This window comes from Gorilla gorilla, chromosome 17 (genome assembly GCF_029281585.2).
Source record: "Gorilla gorilla gorilla isolate KB3781 chromosome 17, NHGRI_mGorGor1-v2.1_pri, whole genome shotgun sequence".
Lineage (NCBI taxonomy): Eukaryota > Metazoa > Chordata > Mammalia > Primates > Hominidae > Gorilla > Gorilla gorilla.
In genome coordinates this window covers 47,299,860-47,320,032 of record NC_073241.2, presented here as the reverse complement: position 1 = coordinate 47,320,032, position 20,173 = coordinate 47,299,860, and the positions used below count along the sequence as shown (strand labels likewise).

Below are 20,173 nucleotides of genomic sequence, written 5' to 3'. Positions count from 1 at the left end.
ACAGGCGCGTGCCACCACGCCCAGCTAATTTTGTATTTTTAGTAGCGACGGGGTTTCTCCATGTTGGTCAGGCTGGTCTCAAACTCCTCACCTCAGGTGATCCACCCACCTCTGCCTCCCAAAGTGGTGGGATTCCACGCCTAGCCAAGCCTTTTATTATGAGTAGTCTTACAGATACGATTACGTTATGAACATAAAAGTGTGTTTTAAGGGGTATGTCCTTATCCTAAACCTTCTAAAAGAATTGTGTAGTAAACCTATTTTGGTGGTGACTATTGATAACCATAAGCAACTCTAAAATAAGCCAGGAAATCTGATTATTTGGCTTAATTCCACATACAAAAGGCACACAATTTTAGCAGGTTGCTATAGAAGCCATGTGCAGTATTTTCAGGGTTGACTATCACTGACATTGGTGGGATACAATTTTTTTGAATTTTATCCAAAATTCAAACACTCCAACTTTGAAACACTCCAACTCTATCGGAAGTTTTTTCTATTTACACACTGACCTAGAAGTCAGGAATTTGTACGATTCTTCCACTATCCAAATTACAGCCCCAGACTGGAAACAAAGTAATATATTACTATAGGTTCTATGTCTAGGGAAGGGCATGTTAAACTTTGCTCATCCCCCTTATTTCCCATCTCATCCTCTCTCACCCATTAAAGAACTTGAGTTAATATCACAGTTAACATTAACACAATTAGGACAAGTTTAAAATGTCAAGTAATTACGTGCCCTAATTGTGTTAATGCCCTGGGGTGAAGGTCTCTCAACCTGTACCATATTGTATCCTAGTAAATGAGGGTAAGAACAAGCCAGATGGACTACCATTGCAACTCCTGTAGCTAAGGTGGCAGCTACTAAATTAACAAGCACATGCAGGCCCAAAGTTCACAGTCAGTACTCTCAATAACCGGGGTTGAAGGGCTTATCAAGAAGTCTGATAGAGCACCTGCTTTAGAAAGCAAGCTACACGTGGAAAAAAGAATGTAGGCTGCCTTATCAAAAAGAAGATAACTCAAGGATTAAAATAAATTTGGTTTTAGTGGAATCGTAAGCCTGTCATTTGTCTGCGTGGATTGTTTACATGTTTTTAAAAATGTTTAACAGCTTCCCTGGGCATTCAACCCACTAAACATTTCCTGAGGTGTGCTCAATTTCTCTGACAAATGTTTATAAGCATACTGGCCATGAAACTGTACCACTTCCCACACAAAACAGGGGACTTACTTTACTAATGAGAGCTAGCTAGGAGTGACATAAAAATTCTTTTTAGTATAAGAAGAAATGATGATTAACCCAGTTATGGAAAACGATACTTCACCATGGAACAGACTGTTCATTAACAAAGAGTACTTAACTAAGCCGTAAGAGCCTTTGGATCCACAGATATACATCCAAAAGTCATCGTTCCCCAAGACTAATTAATCATAAACAGCTGGGGCTGGGTGTGGTGGCTCATGTCTGTATTCCCAGCACTTTGGGAGGCCAAGGTGGGCAGATCACTTGAGCCCAGGAGTTCAAGACCAGCCTGGGCAACATGGAGAAACACAGTCTCCACAAAAAAATACAAAAATTAGCCAGGTGTGGTGGCACGTGCCTGAGGTCCTAGCTCCTTAGAAGGCTGAGGCGAAAGGACTGCTTGAGCCTGGGAGGCAGAGATTGCCTCCTACACTGCACTCCAGACTGGGTGGCAGTGAGACCTTGTCAAAAAAAAAAAAAAAAAAAATCATAAACACCTGGGAAAGCTTCTAAAAATAAAACTTCCTAGAAAGGAAGCTAAAATGAACCCTGTGGTGCTGGACTGGAATTGGAGGTCTCGGTATGAACCCATGGTTTTAAAGTATATACACAGGTAACTAGATGCACAAGCACTGATGTGTTTATACCTGAGCTAGAAAACACACTCAAATATCCTAAGTCTCTGTTAAGAGGACCTAGAATCAAGGATACTCTCAAAACAATGTGCATATCTATGGCTCAGATCTTGCTTTCTGAATATCATTCTCCAATAAAAGGAACCAGGGCTCCTTGGAAAAGTGGTTGATTCATTCCATGGCTGTGGGCAGGAAAATACAAGATAATGCTGGAGCATCTTGTGGAGTCAGAGACTGGGAAATGCTCAAAATCAAAAGAGCGAACGTATGTCAGAGAAAAAACAGGAGTATACTCCCAAGAGCTAAACACAGGACAATTTGAGCAACAAAACAGGATTACTAGATTACAATTAGTTGAATAAAATATTCTTGAGTCCTCACTGATAGAATAAATTAATATATAAGTGAGAAATGACAGCTCTTACAGATGAATTATAATTAATGAAGAAAAAATGAAGAAACTAGAAACTCACTATTGGAATATATCACAGTATTATTTATGGAAGGCAAGATCCATCAATGGATGTTAAAAATAGAAGACAAAAGTTTGAGGAGAGGCCAGGCTCGGTGGTTTACACCTGTAATCCCAGCACTTTGGGAGGCCAAGGAAGGTGGATCACCTGAGGTCAAGAGTTCAAGACCAGCCTGATCAACATGATGAAACCATCTCTACTAAAAACACAAAAAGAAGCCGGGAGTGGTGGCACCTGTAGTCCCAGCTACTCAGGAGGCTGAGGCAGGAGAACTGCTTGAAGTCGGGAGGCGGAGGCTGAAGTGAGCCAAGACTGCGCCACTGCACTCCAGCCTGGGCGACAGAGCAAGACTCTGTCTTTTAAAAAATAAAAAATAAAAAATAAAGTTGAAGGAGAAACAAGATAAACAAGATGTCTGGATATTCTCAAAGTATTTTCCCCAAGATACACATTCATTACAAAAGGAAAAAAATTTAACTCTATAGTAGAGAAACCTGGAAGACACCACCATAATCAAGTGATCGGGAAAACTTAAGACACACTGACCTCAGGGACTCCTGGTATGACTCACTGAAAAGGACTTTTGAGGTATTTTGACCAAAAACACACAACCTCAATCTAATTATGAGACAACATCAGACAAACCGAAGTAGAGACGAATTCAACAAAATATCTGACCAGTGCTCATCAAAACATCAAGGTCATGAGAAGCAAAGACTAAAGAACTGTCACGATTGGAAGAGACTAAGGAGACAGGACAATTCAAGGTAAGGTTGGGCTCTGGAACAGAAAAAGGACATTAGTAAGAAGAATCTGAATAAAGTCTGTAGTTTCATTTTCAAAACAAAACAAAACAGTTATTCTTGGCCTCCACTACTGCCTTCAGTTCTGCTTCAGTCTGTCTGGGAAATCCGTATTTTCTCTTGAAAGCTCCACAGGGATTCACTCAGTGATGAGTCAGATGTGGGCATCATTGTCCTTGGGGCTCACTTCTCACCCCCGGTGCACGTTGCAGTCACTGAGGTGCTCAGGGAATCCTCATGATCAGGCCACCCCATCTGCAGATTCTAGTGCAAGTACTTTTGAAAGCCTCCAAATGATCCCAGAATGTAGCACATCTCAAGCTGTGTCTCAGGACCACAGGTAGGTGGAATGACTCCCAAACCCTCTTGTTTTCTTGACAGTGAACAGAGCTGAAGAAGGGTGGTGTAGTAGTTCCTGTTCCTTTCCTGCCTCACTTCCTGGCCTCAAGTGATCTACCTGCCTGGGCCTCCCAAAGTGCAGGATTACAGGTGTGAGCCACCATGCCCAACTGAGATTTTTATTTAGATCCTTTCAGAGTTGTGTCCATCTCCTCTAGGCCAGGCCAGCAGCCTCACTTTTTGGGACACCTAAAGGCACAGTGATGTAACTAAGGTGTGTTTTCCCAATGCACGAAGACTACACCTGGATCACATCTACAAAACAGGGCTCACCAGGCACTCTAACGCACTGAGTATGCTGAGTATGTAATCAGGACCAAGTATCCAGGCAAACTCAACATGTTAGCATTCATACAGCCACTTGCTGGATATCTGCCCAGCTGTGTTATTCATAAACGCAGAGCAGCAAAAAATTCCGACATATTAGTGGAGGCAAACAAAAAAAAATTGATTTACATGCATCTACTGGACTCAGTTGTAGTACAATAAATATTTGCTAAATGAAGACAATTTTGTTTCCTCTACATTAATAGGCTTAGCTATGCAATATACAGTGTGTGTGGAGGCAGTCTGTGTGCACGTATGTTTTAATTGTAAACTACTTCTAAATCCTTCCTTACTGAAAACAGATGGGGGCATAAATATAAAAATGAATAATAAATAATTTTCAAATAGCCGAAACATATTCATGTCCACAGTCCCAAAACTACTCCCCCCCAAATTCCTGAGCTCATCTGTGGCGAGCATGCTTTGAAAACAAAGACTTTCAGAGAATTTACTCCCCCAAACTGCCTAACCAGTAATCTTGTATGGTCCCTCAATATATCCTCTTAGCAGGCCTCAGTTTTCATTTCAGTGCACACTGTCACTTGGCTAGTGAGCCTACCAAAGCACACCTGTAGGTTTACTAGAATCCTCTTCCTCCAATGCAGCTACTTCTGCAGCACTTAAGGAACCATTACCCATTCACAGCTCAGTGGCAAGAGCACAAACACTCCTAAAACTTAGGGGAGTTAGGAAGGAGGAAAGGTATCATTTTCAAGCCCAAAGTTACTAGCTATGGAGAGTGGGAGCTAAAACATGGCTTGAAAATGGAACTCAGAAAATGTTTGTCTCAAAAATTTTAGTGAAACTTGGCCCTTATCCAGAAAGAAAGAGGAAATTCTTGCATTAGCCCTTCTTCCCCCTTGTTCTAGGACTCAGAACTCTGGTTGAGTTCTCTGGCTAATTATGAGACAGGTATAGCAACATTATTTCTACGAGGAAATAAAATTCCACTCAATTAAATAATTACTTTTTTGAACACTGGCCATGCTAGACTGGAGGAACATAGTTAGTTTTAGACTTGTTCACCTCCAGTTGTTCTAGGAATCTGGGCAGCAATCAGTAATGACAATGTGTTATGGTTCCCCACCACCAACCTCAGCCCCACCCCAAATCCCGGGTGGACTAAGGTTTCCTAACTTAGCATGATGCACTCTGCCTCATATCATGTGCCCCACCTACAGGGTGACTTGCCACCTCTGACCACTGTTTGTGTTATTAAATCTGGTTGAGCTTTTTGGCATCAACCAGAGGTGCCCATGTCCTTTGATAAATAGCTCACAGAGATGAGAATTGAGGGACACTGCCCTCAGGGCTTCCTGGAGTCCCCTGAAGCTGGTGAGGATGTGAAGACCCAAGATCAAGTCTCGCTTCCGCTGGAGAAGAGGTCTGGGCTCTGTGCCGGGGGTTCTCTCTAACAAGAATGGTCAGGTGACCTCTAGAGTCCCCCCCCCCCCAGCTCTAAACTGCAGAAAAGCTCCAATTCTATAAGCATTTCTGAGGATTACAAGTTTGGCTAAGAACTCCTGTAGTATATTCTGCCCTAAATGGGGTGAAAATATGGCCAGTAGATTATTCTGGGACTTCAGGTTATTTGAATATAAAATAATTCAGCTTTTTCCTTAGCAAATAAAGGTATTGTCTTCACTTGTTTCAAAAAATATGAAAACATGGTCTTTGAAATTTCCCAATTTCTAACAAAGCACAGAAATCTTCTCATGGTTTTCCAAATCATGATATGATACATTTATATTCCCAAATCACAAAACCATGAGGAAAGACTCTTTCAAAACTGAAACTGTCACCTTACAAAAGGGGTGCCCAGAAAGGATGTGATTTGTAAGGAGTGTTCAGGTCACAGAAGGCCTGGACCCTGAAAACCAGGGTTCTCCCTCTGACCACACACACCCAGGTTATAAAGTCAAACTCCTATATAATCATTACAGGCTACTAAGCAGATATCAGATCCTTATCCCAAACGTTAGCATTAAGAAAACTCATGCTTCTCATGGGACAGGGAGGTGACTCATTAGACTTCAATGTTCTAACGGCAACATAAAATGGGACCGTTAATAAAATGCAGCCTAAGCAAACACCTCTTGACCTCTTTCTGGAAAACGCCAGCAGACACAAGTCTTAAGAACTTCCTGTGAGGGACAGTTTATGTGTGTTAGTGCTACTTAATATATGAATGTTTAAAGTATTTTGTAAAAAGTCAGCAAGGTTCTCTATTCTCCCTTCTGACCTTTACAACAAATGTGAGTGAGCCAATATGTGTATACATTCTATAATATTACAATGTTGATTTCAAAAGCAAACTGCCTCCCCCCTGGTAGCACCTGACTCTTCCATTCATATTCAAACCACGTCTTTCCATTAGTTCCTGAGAACTCTGAACAAGTACACTTTCACTAACAGATCCAAAAGCAAAAAGCAGAGTGTGATAACATTTTTAAAGATAATAAACATTTGTATAACCTTAAAACTAAAATCAAGTTATGAGCCACAGATTTTAGAAACTAATTTTTGTCTCACTGATTTTATGCTTGTTTTCATAAAAATATCCATCCTTAATTTTAAAAAATAACCTTGAAAATAGTGTTTCCTTCCTATTATTTTTAAAGGAAAGCTTCCACAGGTAGAGTTACACTGTCCTCAAGTCACTTGATTTTGTTTCTTTAATGCAGATTTCTGGGACTTACACTAAGCTTACATAACTTGTTCTAAGTTATATTTTGTAACAAGAGAGAAAACTCTGGATTAAAGAAGTTCACATACAATTTATATTTTCCCCACATACTTCAAGCTTACAAAAATTCTTGTTTATGATCACAGAAGAAAGCAACTGCAGCCACTCTCATATATCCAAAGACAACGTCAGCTTCAAAATATTAGTTTACCATTCCAAAAATTATGACTAGGCCAACAAAAACTCTAACACTTTTATATGATTTTTACTACTACACTTAAATGCAAAGAGAATGTGAAACCAAATATATTATTTTTGAAACATAATTTTTAAAAATTCTCAGTTTAAAACAGCAACTTCATTTTTTTCCTAGGAAAAAAAAGTCTTTCGTTAAATAACAACAAATAGAGACAGCAGAAAGATGGCATAGTAAATGCAGGAGGGCAGGTAGCCAAAGATTTCTGTTCAACATAACACTTAGAAGTTAATAAAATTCACTACAACATTACATTTTCCTAAGAAAGGGCATTAGTCTTTTTCTTTTGGTGGATGCCATCCCCTTGTCTCTCAGTAGTGTCCAGATTGAGCAAGCAGCGAAGGGAGCAGGGACATTGGGAGATGTAACTCACCAGGATACCAGGAGGGGACTTGTCATGGTAAACATCTTGAGTTTTACTTAATGAGCCTTTACAAACCTCCTCATCTTCCTTGTCATCTTCTAAGTAAAACATCTTGAAATTTAACTAGCATGTCTTTTTTCAGAGATGAAGGTATATAATCAAAACAGAAAGCTGCTCTCTTGACAAACTGAGTACAAACTGCTTGCAGACACAGTTATATGGCTAAAACTGAAAGGAAATGGTTCTTAAAAAAAAAAAAAAAAAAGCAATGCATACACAAGTTTACCAATGAGATTTGCTCAAAATACCTCAACCCCTTCTCCCCAAAGGAGATAAGCAAGGGCATGGGACAGGTTGTGCCATGTGTTTACACTGATAGGCACCAAGACCTGCCCAATCACATGATGGCCACTGCAGCTTCCATCACACAGGACAGGGATTGAGTTAATGATTCTCTAAACCAATCACATCCTCATTTTTTAGAAATAAAAACAGCTACTACACATATGGAGAGTGGTCTTACATAAGCTAATCATGTAAGGGAAGTAATTTACAGACATTTTCCGAGCAGCAGGGAGCTTCCCAAAGTCAGCCAGATTACATGCCTCCAAGAGCCCAACTACTGAACACTTTTCCTTTGTCAGACTGGTGTGACCCAAGGTATTTTCACAATTCTGGGAGATATCCTGCTCAGTACTGTATATAACAAGCAGAATTTATTAATTTCAAGAATATGATAATGCAACATTGTAAAATTCAAACATTCCTGGTATTTCCTTGGCAGCTCTCAGTAAGTCAAAACATAGTAATTTTAACTGAATTTTTCTAAAAACCGCAAACACACTTAACTCACACGGAGAAACATATTAGATTTCTGAATTAAGATACACTATTTTTTTCATACCATTGTCTAGGATTGTGCTGTTCATCACAAACAGCCATTAGCCACGTGTGGCTACTGAGCAATGGCAATCAGGCCAGCACCAACTGCAATGTGCTCCAAGTGTAAAATACACACTGGATTTCCATGACTAAGAATGAAAAGAGAATAAAAAAACTCATAATTTCTAATATACACTACATGTTTAAAGGATATTTTGGATATACTGAGCTAAATAAGATATTACATTTACTTTTACCTAGTTTTTTGTTGTTGTTGTTTTTTTTTTTGAGACGGAGTCTCGCTCTGTCGCCCAGGCTGGAGTGCAGTGGCGCGATCTCGGCTCACTGCAAGCTCCGCCTCCTGGGTTCACGCCATTCTCCTGCCTCAGCCTCCCGAGTAGCTGGGACTACAGGCGCCCGCCACCACGCCCGGCTAATTTTTAGTATTTTTAGTAGAGACGGGGTTTCACCATGTTAGCCAGGATGGTCTCGATCTCCTGACCTCGTGATCCACTCGCCTCGGCCTCCCAAAGTGCTGGGATTACAGGCGTGAGCCACCGTGCCCGGCCTACTTTTACCTAGTTTTTTTTTCCCCACTTTTTAAAATGTGATTACTAGAAAATTTGAAATTACACATGTGGCTCACATTATATTTCTATTGGACAATGCTGCTCTAAGGCCCCGAGACAATCTTGAGAACAAGGTGGGGAAAAGGCCATTCAGGCAAGTTATAGGTAAGGAAGAACTGAGGACAACTGGATTGTTCATCATTCCTTTAAAGTATTTAGTTAATTCATCAACAATATACTAGCTGATCCACATCCATTTAACCTTCACATTAAACCCTTTTCTCTGCATCTAAACTTCACAAAAGACAAAATTTTCAAATGTTTGACCAAGTAATAGGTGTCTGGTGATGCTTAATACAGTAACACACCACCAAGGTTCATATAATAAAAACATTAAGTGGCAGAATTAAAAACCAATTTCACCAAAATTAGAAATGGCAAAACTTATCTTGCATGCAGCATGTTTTCCTGCTTGCCTTCTAGCCCAGCATAATATCGTTGGCCTGCAGTACACCAAAGTGCCCAGTCACTTGCGACCTAATTCAACACACATCATGTACACAAACTCCTACTTCCAGAAGAGAATTGTTTAGGTTTTTCTGGCCTAAATTTTATGCAATGAATAAAAATTTAAATCTCTTCATCCATGATCTACTGCAGTTCAGGATCCTTGGCCTCAGATGGTAGTGATAAAAACCGGATATTGGGGTGCTGCCGGTGGAGAAAAATGGAAGAAGCCAGAGGTCAGCAAGAAGGGGAGGCTAGTAGGAGAAAGAGAGATTAAAGAGAAACCTAAGAAGGTGAAAAAAAGAAAAGTTAGAGGGGCAGAGGAAATAAAATGTAGAAGACATGAGAAAATATTCAACTGGATAGCAGGAGAAGGGGAAAACTGTAAGGAGGGTGGAAAGAAGAAAGACAAAAACCATATCCACTTTAAATGTGAGGAAACTGAGGCCCAGAAAGAGGTCAGGCAATTAGCCCAATGTCACCCAACTGGTCAGCAAAGGTGCCAGGGAGAAGAAGCCTCCCAGTTTCTGGTTCAGTGCTTTTTTGTGTTATGTCAAGCAGAGACCAAGAAAGAACATGCTGGGGATCAGCAGGAGGAGGCTGACAAGAGGTAGGAGCAAAGGCTTAGCAAGTGAGGCGTGGTGGAGATCCAGCAGGGCAGAGGTCAGCGGGTAGAATTCTGTTCAGCAACTCTTGCCTACAACGCAGCTTACACCACAGGCGGGGCACCCAAGCCAGTCATTTGGGGGTTTCCTGCTAGTGTTTGTATTGTTTCCTTGTTTTAGCTGATGACTCCCAGAATGTCCTGACTGCAAGGAACATGTACTATGGACCCATCAGAAGTGAGCTCATTTTCTAAACATCTGTGTTGCCAACAGGCACACACCTAAAGTTTCCTCCTATGGCCACCTGTGGATCACCCTGACCTTCAAGGCTGGTAGCCAAAGTTCTGCTTCCACCCCCACCATCTGCAAGGTGGCACTTTTCAGTCTTAATGGATAAATGTTAAAAATCACAACCAACAATTCTTAATCATCCCTATGATTTTCAAAGGAAAACGCTACTGTATTGTCAAACTTTTTCTCTACAGGCTAAAATAAAAATAAATGAATACTGAAAAAAGCTACTTTTTACTTTTGTATAACATCTTCAATGATCTTTTTTTTAAAAAGTGCATAGAATTTGGAAGTCTTTTTCCCAAGACTTAACTCTTTCAAAAAAATCGTCTAACTTAGGGAAACAAAGCTAAAATGCTAGTTAGGAAAAACAGAATCTTGTTCAGATTCCACAGCTTTAATGATGCTAAGTAAAATATATACCTTCTTTGTTTTTGTTTTTTCTACTACTAATCCCATAAGTATGTAAGACTAGGTATACAGGGCTTTTTAAGAGGGTATAACGATTTATTTAAAACTTTCTAGCTAGAATTTGCTTATCTGAAGCTGTACTAAGCTGGTTCAACAGAAACACCTTTACACCACAAGCATGTTATTTTACCATAAAACATGAAAATAATTGTACTCCCCCCCAGTGGCCATACTATGGAAACACAACACCTTGCTCCTGGATTACCAATGAAGATGTGACAAAACTAAGTTTTGATTATTAAAAAATCATGAAAATATTTTATAACCTCAATTACAAAGAATTTCATAATACCCACCGGAATTCCTCTATAGTGAAGAACCTAAGTGCATTTCTGCATTTTCAAGACTCCTCATGACAAAGGGAACAAACATGTAAAGGACCATGGCTCACCTGAAACGAATGTTTTCATTTAGAGCCAAATGGCTCTCACCATCTACACCAAAGCATATGAAGTGTTTCTTCTCCTAAATGGAATCACTTATAATTCACTGTTTATGAAAACAACCCCAAAGGGACAGACGTTTTATTCAAAACCAAGATAAAATTCCTCTTGCTACCACTCTTGGGTTTTTTCAAACATTTGTAGTTTAACTGCTCATTGGGTAATGGTTATATAGTTTACTCAAGTTCCAATGTTTCATAATATCCTCACACAATCTCAAAATTCTAAACAAGATAGCTAGTGGCTGGCAATTTCACTGAACTGTGAGTGAATAACCAAATGCAAACAGATCTTTCCAGGAACAGAAGAGAAAAAACAAGGGAGGGTCTCCTGAGGTCAGACGCCCAGCTTAAAGTGACTCTCCCAAAGATAAACTTCTTTGAAGACTTGTCATTTATCTTTAAAATTCACACATTTTGTAGTCTATTCTGATAAGTCTATTTTTTTAATGTGAAAAAAAAAAAAAAAGAAAGACTAACTGGCCAAAGCTTTCTTCTTCCAAGTTCAAAGGTTAATGCAACACATTTACTGTAGAATTAGAGTATGCTCAGTGTACACATCGCAGTTTAAGGAGCTTAGGACCAAACAACCTCTGCAGTCTAACCCTTCCAACACAAATGTTTGAGGTCAAGCTTTTACCCACTATTTGGAGACAAGAGAGACAATACTGAGAGTTGCCTGGCTGTAGCAGTCAAGTGCATCTGAACATTAAGAGAGTAAAGCTGAACAGCCTAATTTAGGATCAGAATAATTATGGCCTGACTTGTGTCACAACTTTTGGACAACATTTTCAACAAAATAAAGCCAAAAGAAATGGAAAACCATCTGTTCTGCTCAGGCAGGACTCCTGAGGCCTCAGTTGCTTGACAGGGGTGGAGGTCGGGGGTGAAGAGGGGGCCTGTTAATTGCCTAATTGTTTCTGTTTAAATGTCTTTTTCTTCTCCCATTTCACCTCTGAATAGCAGTTTGCACAGTGATGACACCCTTAAGTATACGATTTTCTGTTCTAGGGTTATATCACCCCCATTTCATTCAAACTCAAAAAATCCTGTTGAAATGCAAGTCTTACTATCATCAAATTTTAAAACACTAAATAATTTTCAAAGTGTAGTGCTTTAATCTTTTCAGAAACAAATTACTTGTTATAGACTCACAATAACAGGGGTGGCTCAGTGCATCACAACACTGAGGCCAAGTGAAGGTGCTGGAAGAAGCCAGTGCTGGGTTCCTATACTCCAGATCAAAAAGTGAGATAGCTTAAAGCTTGTCCCCAAAAAACAGCAACAAACAACAAATAAGGTGAGCAAGAGTTGATTATATCATTAAGACAATCCAAAGAAAACATAAGTGAAAATTATCACAAAATGTATCGGCATCATGTAGGAACCCCTCATCCTCACATTCCTTGACTTATTTTTTTCCACGTGGACATTTCAGGTCCATCTTTGACTCCAATTTTCTCTTCCACAGCTGGTTCCTCACAACAGTTCTAATTCAAGATTTTCTCGACCACCTGAAAAACTGGTGATGGTTGTTTAAATTATTCTGTTGCTGTGATCTCTTTCAATTACTTAAAAATTTTTTATTTAAAAGATATTTGTAATCAGCTTTACTTAGTAAATTACTCTTAGTAATTACTCTTCTTCCTGCCACCTTCTTCCATCTATAGAAACGAACGGCTGCTGTAATGTTAAGTACTGTACTTAGAAACCAGGAGGGGGGATCACTTGAGGTCAGGAGTTCGAGACCAGCCTGGCCAACACAGTGAAACCTCATCTCTACTAAAAATACAAGAATTAGCTGAGTGTGGTGGCTCATGCCTGTAATCCCAGCTACTCAGGAGGCTGAGGCGGAGGTTGCAGTGAGCCAAGATCATACCACTGTTCTCCAGCCTGGGCGACAGAGCGAGAGACTGTCTCAAAAAAAAAGAATCATCATGAGTGCTGCCAGCAGGCCAGATGGGTAACAGTATAAATTACTGATCTGTAGCCTTAAATGGGTCCCCAACAGAATCTGGCAACCCTCCTTTGTTTCTGTGGTCAGCTCTCTCTCCAAATTTCTGGTTCTTTTTCAAACTTCCATGCTCCTCAACCTGACTATATTCTGCCACTCTATCTCCCCATCAGAATGTACAACATTCCATATTCTTGAATGCAGGCTCATTTATGCTCTTCAGGAGAAACGGCAAAAATGACTAATATACTTTGCTATGAGAATAAAGAATTTAGTTTCACAATGTTTAGAAATTCTAATGCTATATTTAAGTGTTATGAAGAATTTTATTTAATTGGTGAAATTTAAATTAAAATGAAAGTAACTGAATTCTTAAATTATTACACTCAGTGAATCTGCCTACTTCAATCTAAAGCTTGACTGAGATATGTAAGAAAAACAGAAAACCTGAAACACTGATACTCAGCTTTATATGTAAGTTATATTCTACACATACAGATGAATCCAATTCCAGATGGTGACAGTAACTGCAGTCTCCACTGAGGGTAAAGCCTCAATGCACTAAGTAGTAAAAGAAAAGGGGAAAAGTTAGTCAGCTTTGCTACTCTTTCAAGTTAAATGCTGGTAATGTCTAAGATTTAACCTTGTAATGTCAAGACACAGACAGGATTCAAAAAGCAAAGAGGCATCTGAAAGCTGCAACATTAGAAGAAATGCTCCCTCTTCTAAGGATAAAGCACCATTGAAACAGAACAAGTGTGACATTTCATTTTATTTTTCTTCCAGACTCAACATACTTTAATATAAAAAGGCTCTCTCAGGAACAGGGCATTTAGTTTGTGTAAAAATCTTCAGCCTTTGCAACAAATTAATTGTATTCAATTTTAAAAAGTATACTTCAAGTACAACATAGGTATTTATATTGAAATCATAGAAGAAAACACAATCCTGGCAGCCAAGCACTATTTATGTAGTATTTACTCTAAGCCACACTCTGGAGTTAATCCTTTGCATATATTATCTCTGATCTACACAATTTTCATGAAAGACAGATTTGCTTTATCCCTATATTTTACAGATGAAGAAATGGAGGTTTAGAGAGAGGTTATGTTAAATATCCAAGGACAAACCAGCTAGAGCTCAAGATGTCTTCCACAGTACCTTCTTAGACTCATTATTTAAGCTGAAATTCAGATTTACTATGCTAAGTATTTCTAAAATCTCAAACATTATGTAATGCATCTAAAAGAAAAAAATGCCTAGGAATAAATTTAACCAAGGAGGTGAAAGCTTGTACAAATAAAATTGCAAAAATCACTGAAAAAAAAAATTAAAGATAACCTCAGTAAATAGAAAGACATCCGTGTTCGTGAATAGGAAGACTCAATATTGTTAAGATGCCAATATTACCTAAAGCGATCTTCAAATTCAAAGCAATCCCTATCAAAATTCCAAAAGCCTCAAATTCATATGGAGTTACAAGGGGCCCTGACTAGCCAAAATAATACTGAAAAAGAGCAAAGTTGGAAGACTTCCATTTCTTGATTTCAAAACTTACTATAAAGTTACAGTAATCAGGCTGGGTGCAGTAGCTGACGCCTGTAATCCCATCACTTTGGGAGGCCAATGCGGGCAGATCACTTGAGGTCAGGAGTTCGAGACCAGCTTGGCCAACACGGTGAAACCCCGTCTCTACAAAAAATACAGAAATTAGGCAGGTGTGTGGCAGGCTCCTGTGGTCCCAGCCACTCGGGAGGCTGAGGCAGGAGAATCGCTTGAACTCAGGACGTGGAGGCTGCAGTGAGCTGAGATTGCACCACTGCACTCCAACCTGGGTGACAGAGTGAGACTCTGTCTCAAAAAAAAAAAAAAAAAAATTACAGTAATCAAAACATTGTAGTACTGGCATAAAATAGACATACAGACCAATGGAATAGACTTGAGAGTCCAGAAATAAACCCAAACATTTATGGCCAATTGATATTTGACAAGAGTACCAAATCCACTGCATGGCGGAAGGAATAGTCTCAACGGATGGTGCTGACACAACTAAGTTTCTATATGCAAAAGAATGAAGTTGGAACCCTACTTTACACCATAGTAAAAAATTAACTCAAAATGGATTAATGACCTAAAACCATAAAACTCTTAGAAGAAAACATAGGGTAAATCTTCATGATCTTGGATTTGGCAAATGATTCTCAGATATAACACCAAAAGCATGAGTAACAAAAACTAGATAAATTGGATTTCACTAAAAGTACTTTTTTTTGTATCAAAGGACATGATCAAGAAAAAGAATCATACAGAATGTAAGAAAATATTTGCAAATCGGGGAGTTTAACTCTAGAATATATTTAAAAATTCCTACAACAACTAAAAGACAAATGATTCAATTAAAATATGGGCAAAGGATCTAAATAAACCCTTCTTCAAAGAAGATATACAAAATGGCAAATAAATACGTGAAAAGATGCTCAACATCATTAACCATCCGGGAAAGGCAAATCAAAACCACAACGAGATACCAATTCATACCCACTATGATGCTATAGTTTCTGTTAAAAAGGAACAGAGTGGCCAATGGCCGTGACTACTGCAATACACACCTCATCCATGACTCTCCATTTATGAGAAAGACATATTGCAGTGGGAGGAAACAGAGACAGAATGTCAAAGATCACTATTAGAAATGGATGGAAGAACAGGCTCAGAGCCTGACTGACAAAATAAGGGTTGCATTTCAACAAGGAAAGATACTTCCTACTTCAATCTCTGTTCCCCGCCGGCAGGGACAATGATACCACCTCCCTCCAGTCTTCTGGGTCCTCCTCACCCTGGTATGATGCCAGCACCCCACACGGGGCCCTCCTCTTGGGATGATGCCAGTGGGACCTGCTCCTGGAATGAGGCTGCCCATGGGAGGCCACATGCCAATGATGCCTGGGCCCCCAATGATGAGACCTCTTGCTTGTCCCATGATGGTGCCCACTTGGCCCAGAATGACTCGAGCAGACAGAAAGGATAGAGGGGAGGCCTCCCTATATCAGTTTTATATTGCTTGCTCTGCTTCACCAGGAGATCACAATGCTGTGACTCTGGGTGTTTTCTTATCAGCCTGATACAGAAAAGGTGCTCCCCCTTCCTATTAAAGAAAGAATCATTTTGGAGTGGAGAAGTGGGACAAAAAAAGTGCAGTTTTTATCTATATTGTGAAATATGAAAATAAAATTGTCAACTTTTTTTAAAAAAGGAAAATATATGTTAGAAAGAAAACTGGAGAAACTGAAACACTTGTGCACTGTTGGTGAGAATGTGAAATGGTGTAACCACTGTAGAAAACAAGTTTGGTGGTTTCTCAAAAGCTAAATATGGAATTACCAGGCTCGGCACAGTGGCTCACTAAGGTGGGAGGATCATGTGAGCCCAGGAGTTAGAGACCAGCATAGGCAACATAGTGAGACCCTGTTTCTACAAAACATAAACAAAATGAGCCAGGTGTGGTGTTGTATACCTATAATCACAGCTCCTGAGAAGGCTGAGGTAGGAGGACTGCCTGAGCCTAAGAGGTCGAGGCTGCAGTGAGCCGAGACCATGTCACTACACTCCAACCTGAGCACCAGAATGAGGGCCTGTCTCAAAAAATAATAATCAAAAAATAATAATAATAAGGCCGGGCACAGTGGCTCACGCCTATAATCCCAGCACTTTGGGAGGGGGAGGTGGGTGGATCATGAGGTCAGGAATTCAAGATCAGCCTGGCCAAGATGGCGAAACCCCATCTCTACTAAAAATACAAAAATTAGCTGGGCGTGGTGGCGTGCACCTGTAATCCCAGCTACTTGGGAGGCTGAGGTAGAGAACTGCCGAACACAGGAGGCAGAGGTTGCAGTGAGCTGAGATAGCGCCACTGCACTCTAGCCTGGGCGACAGAGTGAGACTCCATCTCAAAAAAAAAAAAAAGTATAATACAATAAAAAATAAATATAGAATTGCCATATAATCCAGCAATTTCACTCCCAGGTACATACACAAAAGAACTGAAAACAGACATTTGTATACCAGTGTTCACGGCAGCATTATTCACAACAGCCAAAATGTGGAAACAACACAACTGTCCATCAACAGATGGAGAAACAAAATGTGTTATATTCATACAATGGAATATCATTCAGTCATGAAAATAAGTGAAGTTCTGATACATGCCACAACATGGACGAACCCTGAAAACATGCTAAAGGAAATAAGCCTGACACAAAAGGACAAATGTCATATGATTCCAATTATGTGAAATATCTAGAATAGGCAAATTCATAAATAAAAGGTAGATTAGAGGTTACCAGGTGGGGGAAATGGAGAGTTATTGCTTAATGGTTACAGAGTTTAGAGTCATGAAAAATTTTGGAAATAGCAGTGATGGTTGTACAACATAGTAAATGGTAGTTAATACCATGAAATCATACATTCAAAAATGGTTGAATCTTACTACAATTAGAAAATTATGCAATGGGGCCAGGCACGGTGGCTCACACCTGTAATCCCAACACTTTGGGAGGTCAAGGTGGGAAGATCTTGAGTTCCAGGAGTTCAAGACCAGCCTGGGCAATACAGTAGTGAGATCTCATCTCTATAAAAAATCTTTAGGCCGGGCGCGGAGGCTCATGCCTGTAATCCCAGCACTTTGGGAGGCCGAGGCGGGCAGATCATGAGGTCAGGAGATGGAGACCGTCCTGGCTAACACAGTGAAACCACGTCTCTACTAAAAATACAAAAAAAAATTAGCCAGGCATGGTGGCGGGCGCCTGTAGTCCCAGCTACTCGGGAGGCTGAGGCAGGAGAATGGCGTGAACCTGGAAGGCGGAGCTTGCAGTGAGCCGAGATAGCACCACTGCACTCCAGCCAGTGAGACCCGTCTGAAAAAAAAAAAAAAAAAAATTAAATATTAGCCAGGTGTGGTGGTGTACATCTGTAGTACTCAGAGGCTGAGGTGGGAGGATGGCTTGAGCTCAGGAGCTTGAGTGTGCAGTAAGCCATGATTGCACCACTGTGCTCCAGCCTGGGAAACAGAGCGAGACCCTGATGGAGGAAGAAAAAAGAAAGAAGAAAGGAAGAAGGAAAAAAGGAGAAAGGAACAAAGAAGAAAGAAGAAGGAAGAAAGAAGAAAGAAAAAAGGTAGGAGAAGAAAAATAGGAATTAAAATTATGCAATAAAACTCTAATTGAAATGTAAAGCAATGTCAATACAGTCCATAGTTTAAAATGAGAATATATTCGTTCTTGGCTATAAACATCATCTTCTATTCCTATACTGTTACAAACTTCCTAGGTTATTTGAGCAACTCACTGAATATCATTAACCCTCAATTTCCTCACCCAAAAAGTGAATTTCTAGATAATTTCTATGTATCCTTCTAGGTAAAACAATCTGACATTTCGAAAACTATGGCTTTCTGAGCATTCAACTCTACTAAGTAGAAAGCAAAGTATTTCCCACAACTTAGTTTTTATCATGAGCTTGGTGATTCCACAGCAATAACTTCAACAAAAAATTACGTGTAACTTTCATTTTATGTATACCTACACACAACAGAGAGCTTCTTCCTTCAGTTAAAAATTACACTGGACCACAACAAATCCACTTCTGATCTCAACACAAATTCCTAATCTTAGCTTCTAAACATCTAGAAGTAACCCTAGAGAATATATATAGCCCATGAGTAGTTTGCGCCATTCTCATTTCTGAGAACCCAACTAAGCTTTGCAATATACCCTCTTTACAGAAAACATGCAAACCAGCAGCATACATGTATACCGACACAACCATACACAGATTTGTGCTCTGAGGATCCGATGGAACCCCTCTATGGTTAGTCTGCAGACCCCAGGTAAAAAACCCCTGGTTCTAAACCACACTGCTATTTGAAAGATGAGAGCATACAGGTATTGAAAAAGTCAATTACTTCCCAGCCAAAGTAGTTAAAACATGCTCAATCTAGCCTTACACCACACAGTAACAGCCCTTAAAATGAAGCAGTACAGACTGTACATAAATGTACGCCTATCATTCAAGAACTTTCCCAGTGCCTGTAATATCTCAGGTACCAATACTGCCTTTAATCCTGGGTCCTGCACTTTAGAAGGCTCTGTGTATCACAAACCCAAAATACAAAGGCAGTAAGTGTTTTCCTTCTTCATTTCAGACCTCTAGGGAAGTTTTTTGAAGACAATTTAGCTAAAGGAACAGGTGGTTATCACAAGCCAAGCTGCCCCAGACCTGTGCCCTGGTCAGTGTAGATGTGTGCAGCAGACCTATGGTCAGGCTCCCTAGAGCAGCTGGCAAAGGACAAGGCTTCTGCAGGGCCACTGGTGGCCATGGAGGCCAGGCCATGGGGGTGGTGACTGGATTTATAGCTTTAAAAAATGTTTTAATGATATATCATAGTTGGGGAGGACATATAATAATATTTTATACATGTATACAATGTGTAATGCTCAAATCAGGGTAAATGGGATATCCATCCCCTCGAACATTTATCTTTTCTTTGGATTTACAGCTTTTAATAGTTTAGATACAGGTTTTCTCAGCCTATTGACATTTTTGGTCAGACAATTCTTTGCTTGGGAGGTGAGGAGTGTAGCAGCCCTGGCCTCCAACCACCAGATGCCAGTAGCACCCTCCCCAGTTGTGACAGCCAAAAAAATGTCTCCGGTTATTTCTGAATGTCCCCAGCGGGGGGTGGGGGCGGTGTGTGGGCAAAATTGTCTGCAGCTGAGAACCACTGGTTTAAACAGATGGTATATGGCCCTGTATTGATAAGCCTGTTCTGACTGGGTCCCCACAAACATGTTAGGGGTGGGCCGGCAAGCACATGACTTGGCTGAATTTAGACAGGGAGTTTTATACCACAGCTCTCCTACTTGCCACAGACCTCCAGGATGGAACCTTCTTCAGTTTCAGGTCAACCTAAGCTTCACAGGCCCCCTTCATATAGCAGGGTTCAGAGCACCTGTCAGGTAGGACTGCTGTGAGGATCCCATGAGGTGGTGCCTGGAAACTACGAGCTGCTTAATAAATGCTAGTTTTCTTTTTTCTTTTCATTAAAAAAGAACAATGAACTGAATAGTTCCAAGACCTATGCCACAGTAAGTGCTTAGCAGATGACTGTTAGGATAGGATTCTAGCCATCAAGGAGCTATTTAATAATGAGGGACACTGGAAAGGAAAACAAATGACTTTCTAAATCTAAATGCTTCAATCATC

General features: G+C 40.1%; 1 protein-coding gene and 1 pseudogene across 4 annotated transcripts in view; one reads left to right on the top strand and one right to left on the bottom strand.

Moving 5' to 3' along the window:
* LPIN2 (lipin 2) overlaps positions 1 to 20,173 on the bottom strand; it is an 88,702-nt gene that overhangs the window by 50,457 nt on the left and 18,072 nt on the right. Inside the window, exon 1 of one of the 4 annotated variants that reach the window (XM_063699435.1) lies at positions 14,472 to 14,600. The exons of 2 other annotated variants lie outside the window; for them this stretch is intronic. Coding sequence is in view for 1 of the 2 variants with exons in the window: in XM_019014124.4 (XP_018869669.1) it covers positions 7,202 to 7,303 (102 nt within the window). In the remaining variant the exon portion in view is untranslated. Of the gene's footprint in view, positions 1 to 7,201; positions 7,392 to 14,471; positions 14,601 to 20,173 lie in introns of those variants that run through there. One more of the 4 variants, XM_019014124.4, reaches the window with a different exon arrangement.
* On the top strand, positions 9,290 to 16,035 carry LOC115931464 (U1 small nuclear ribonucleoprotein C-like; annotated as a pseudogene).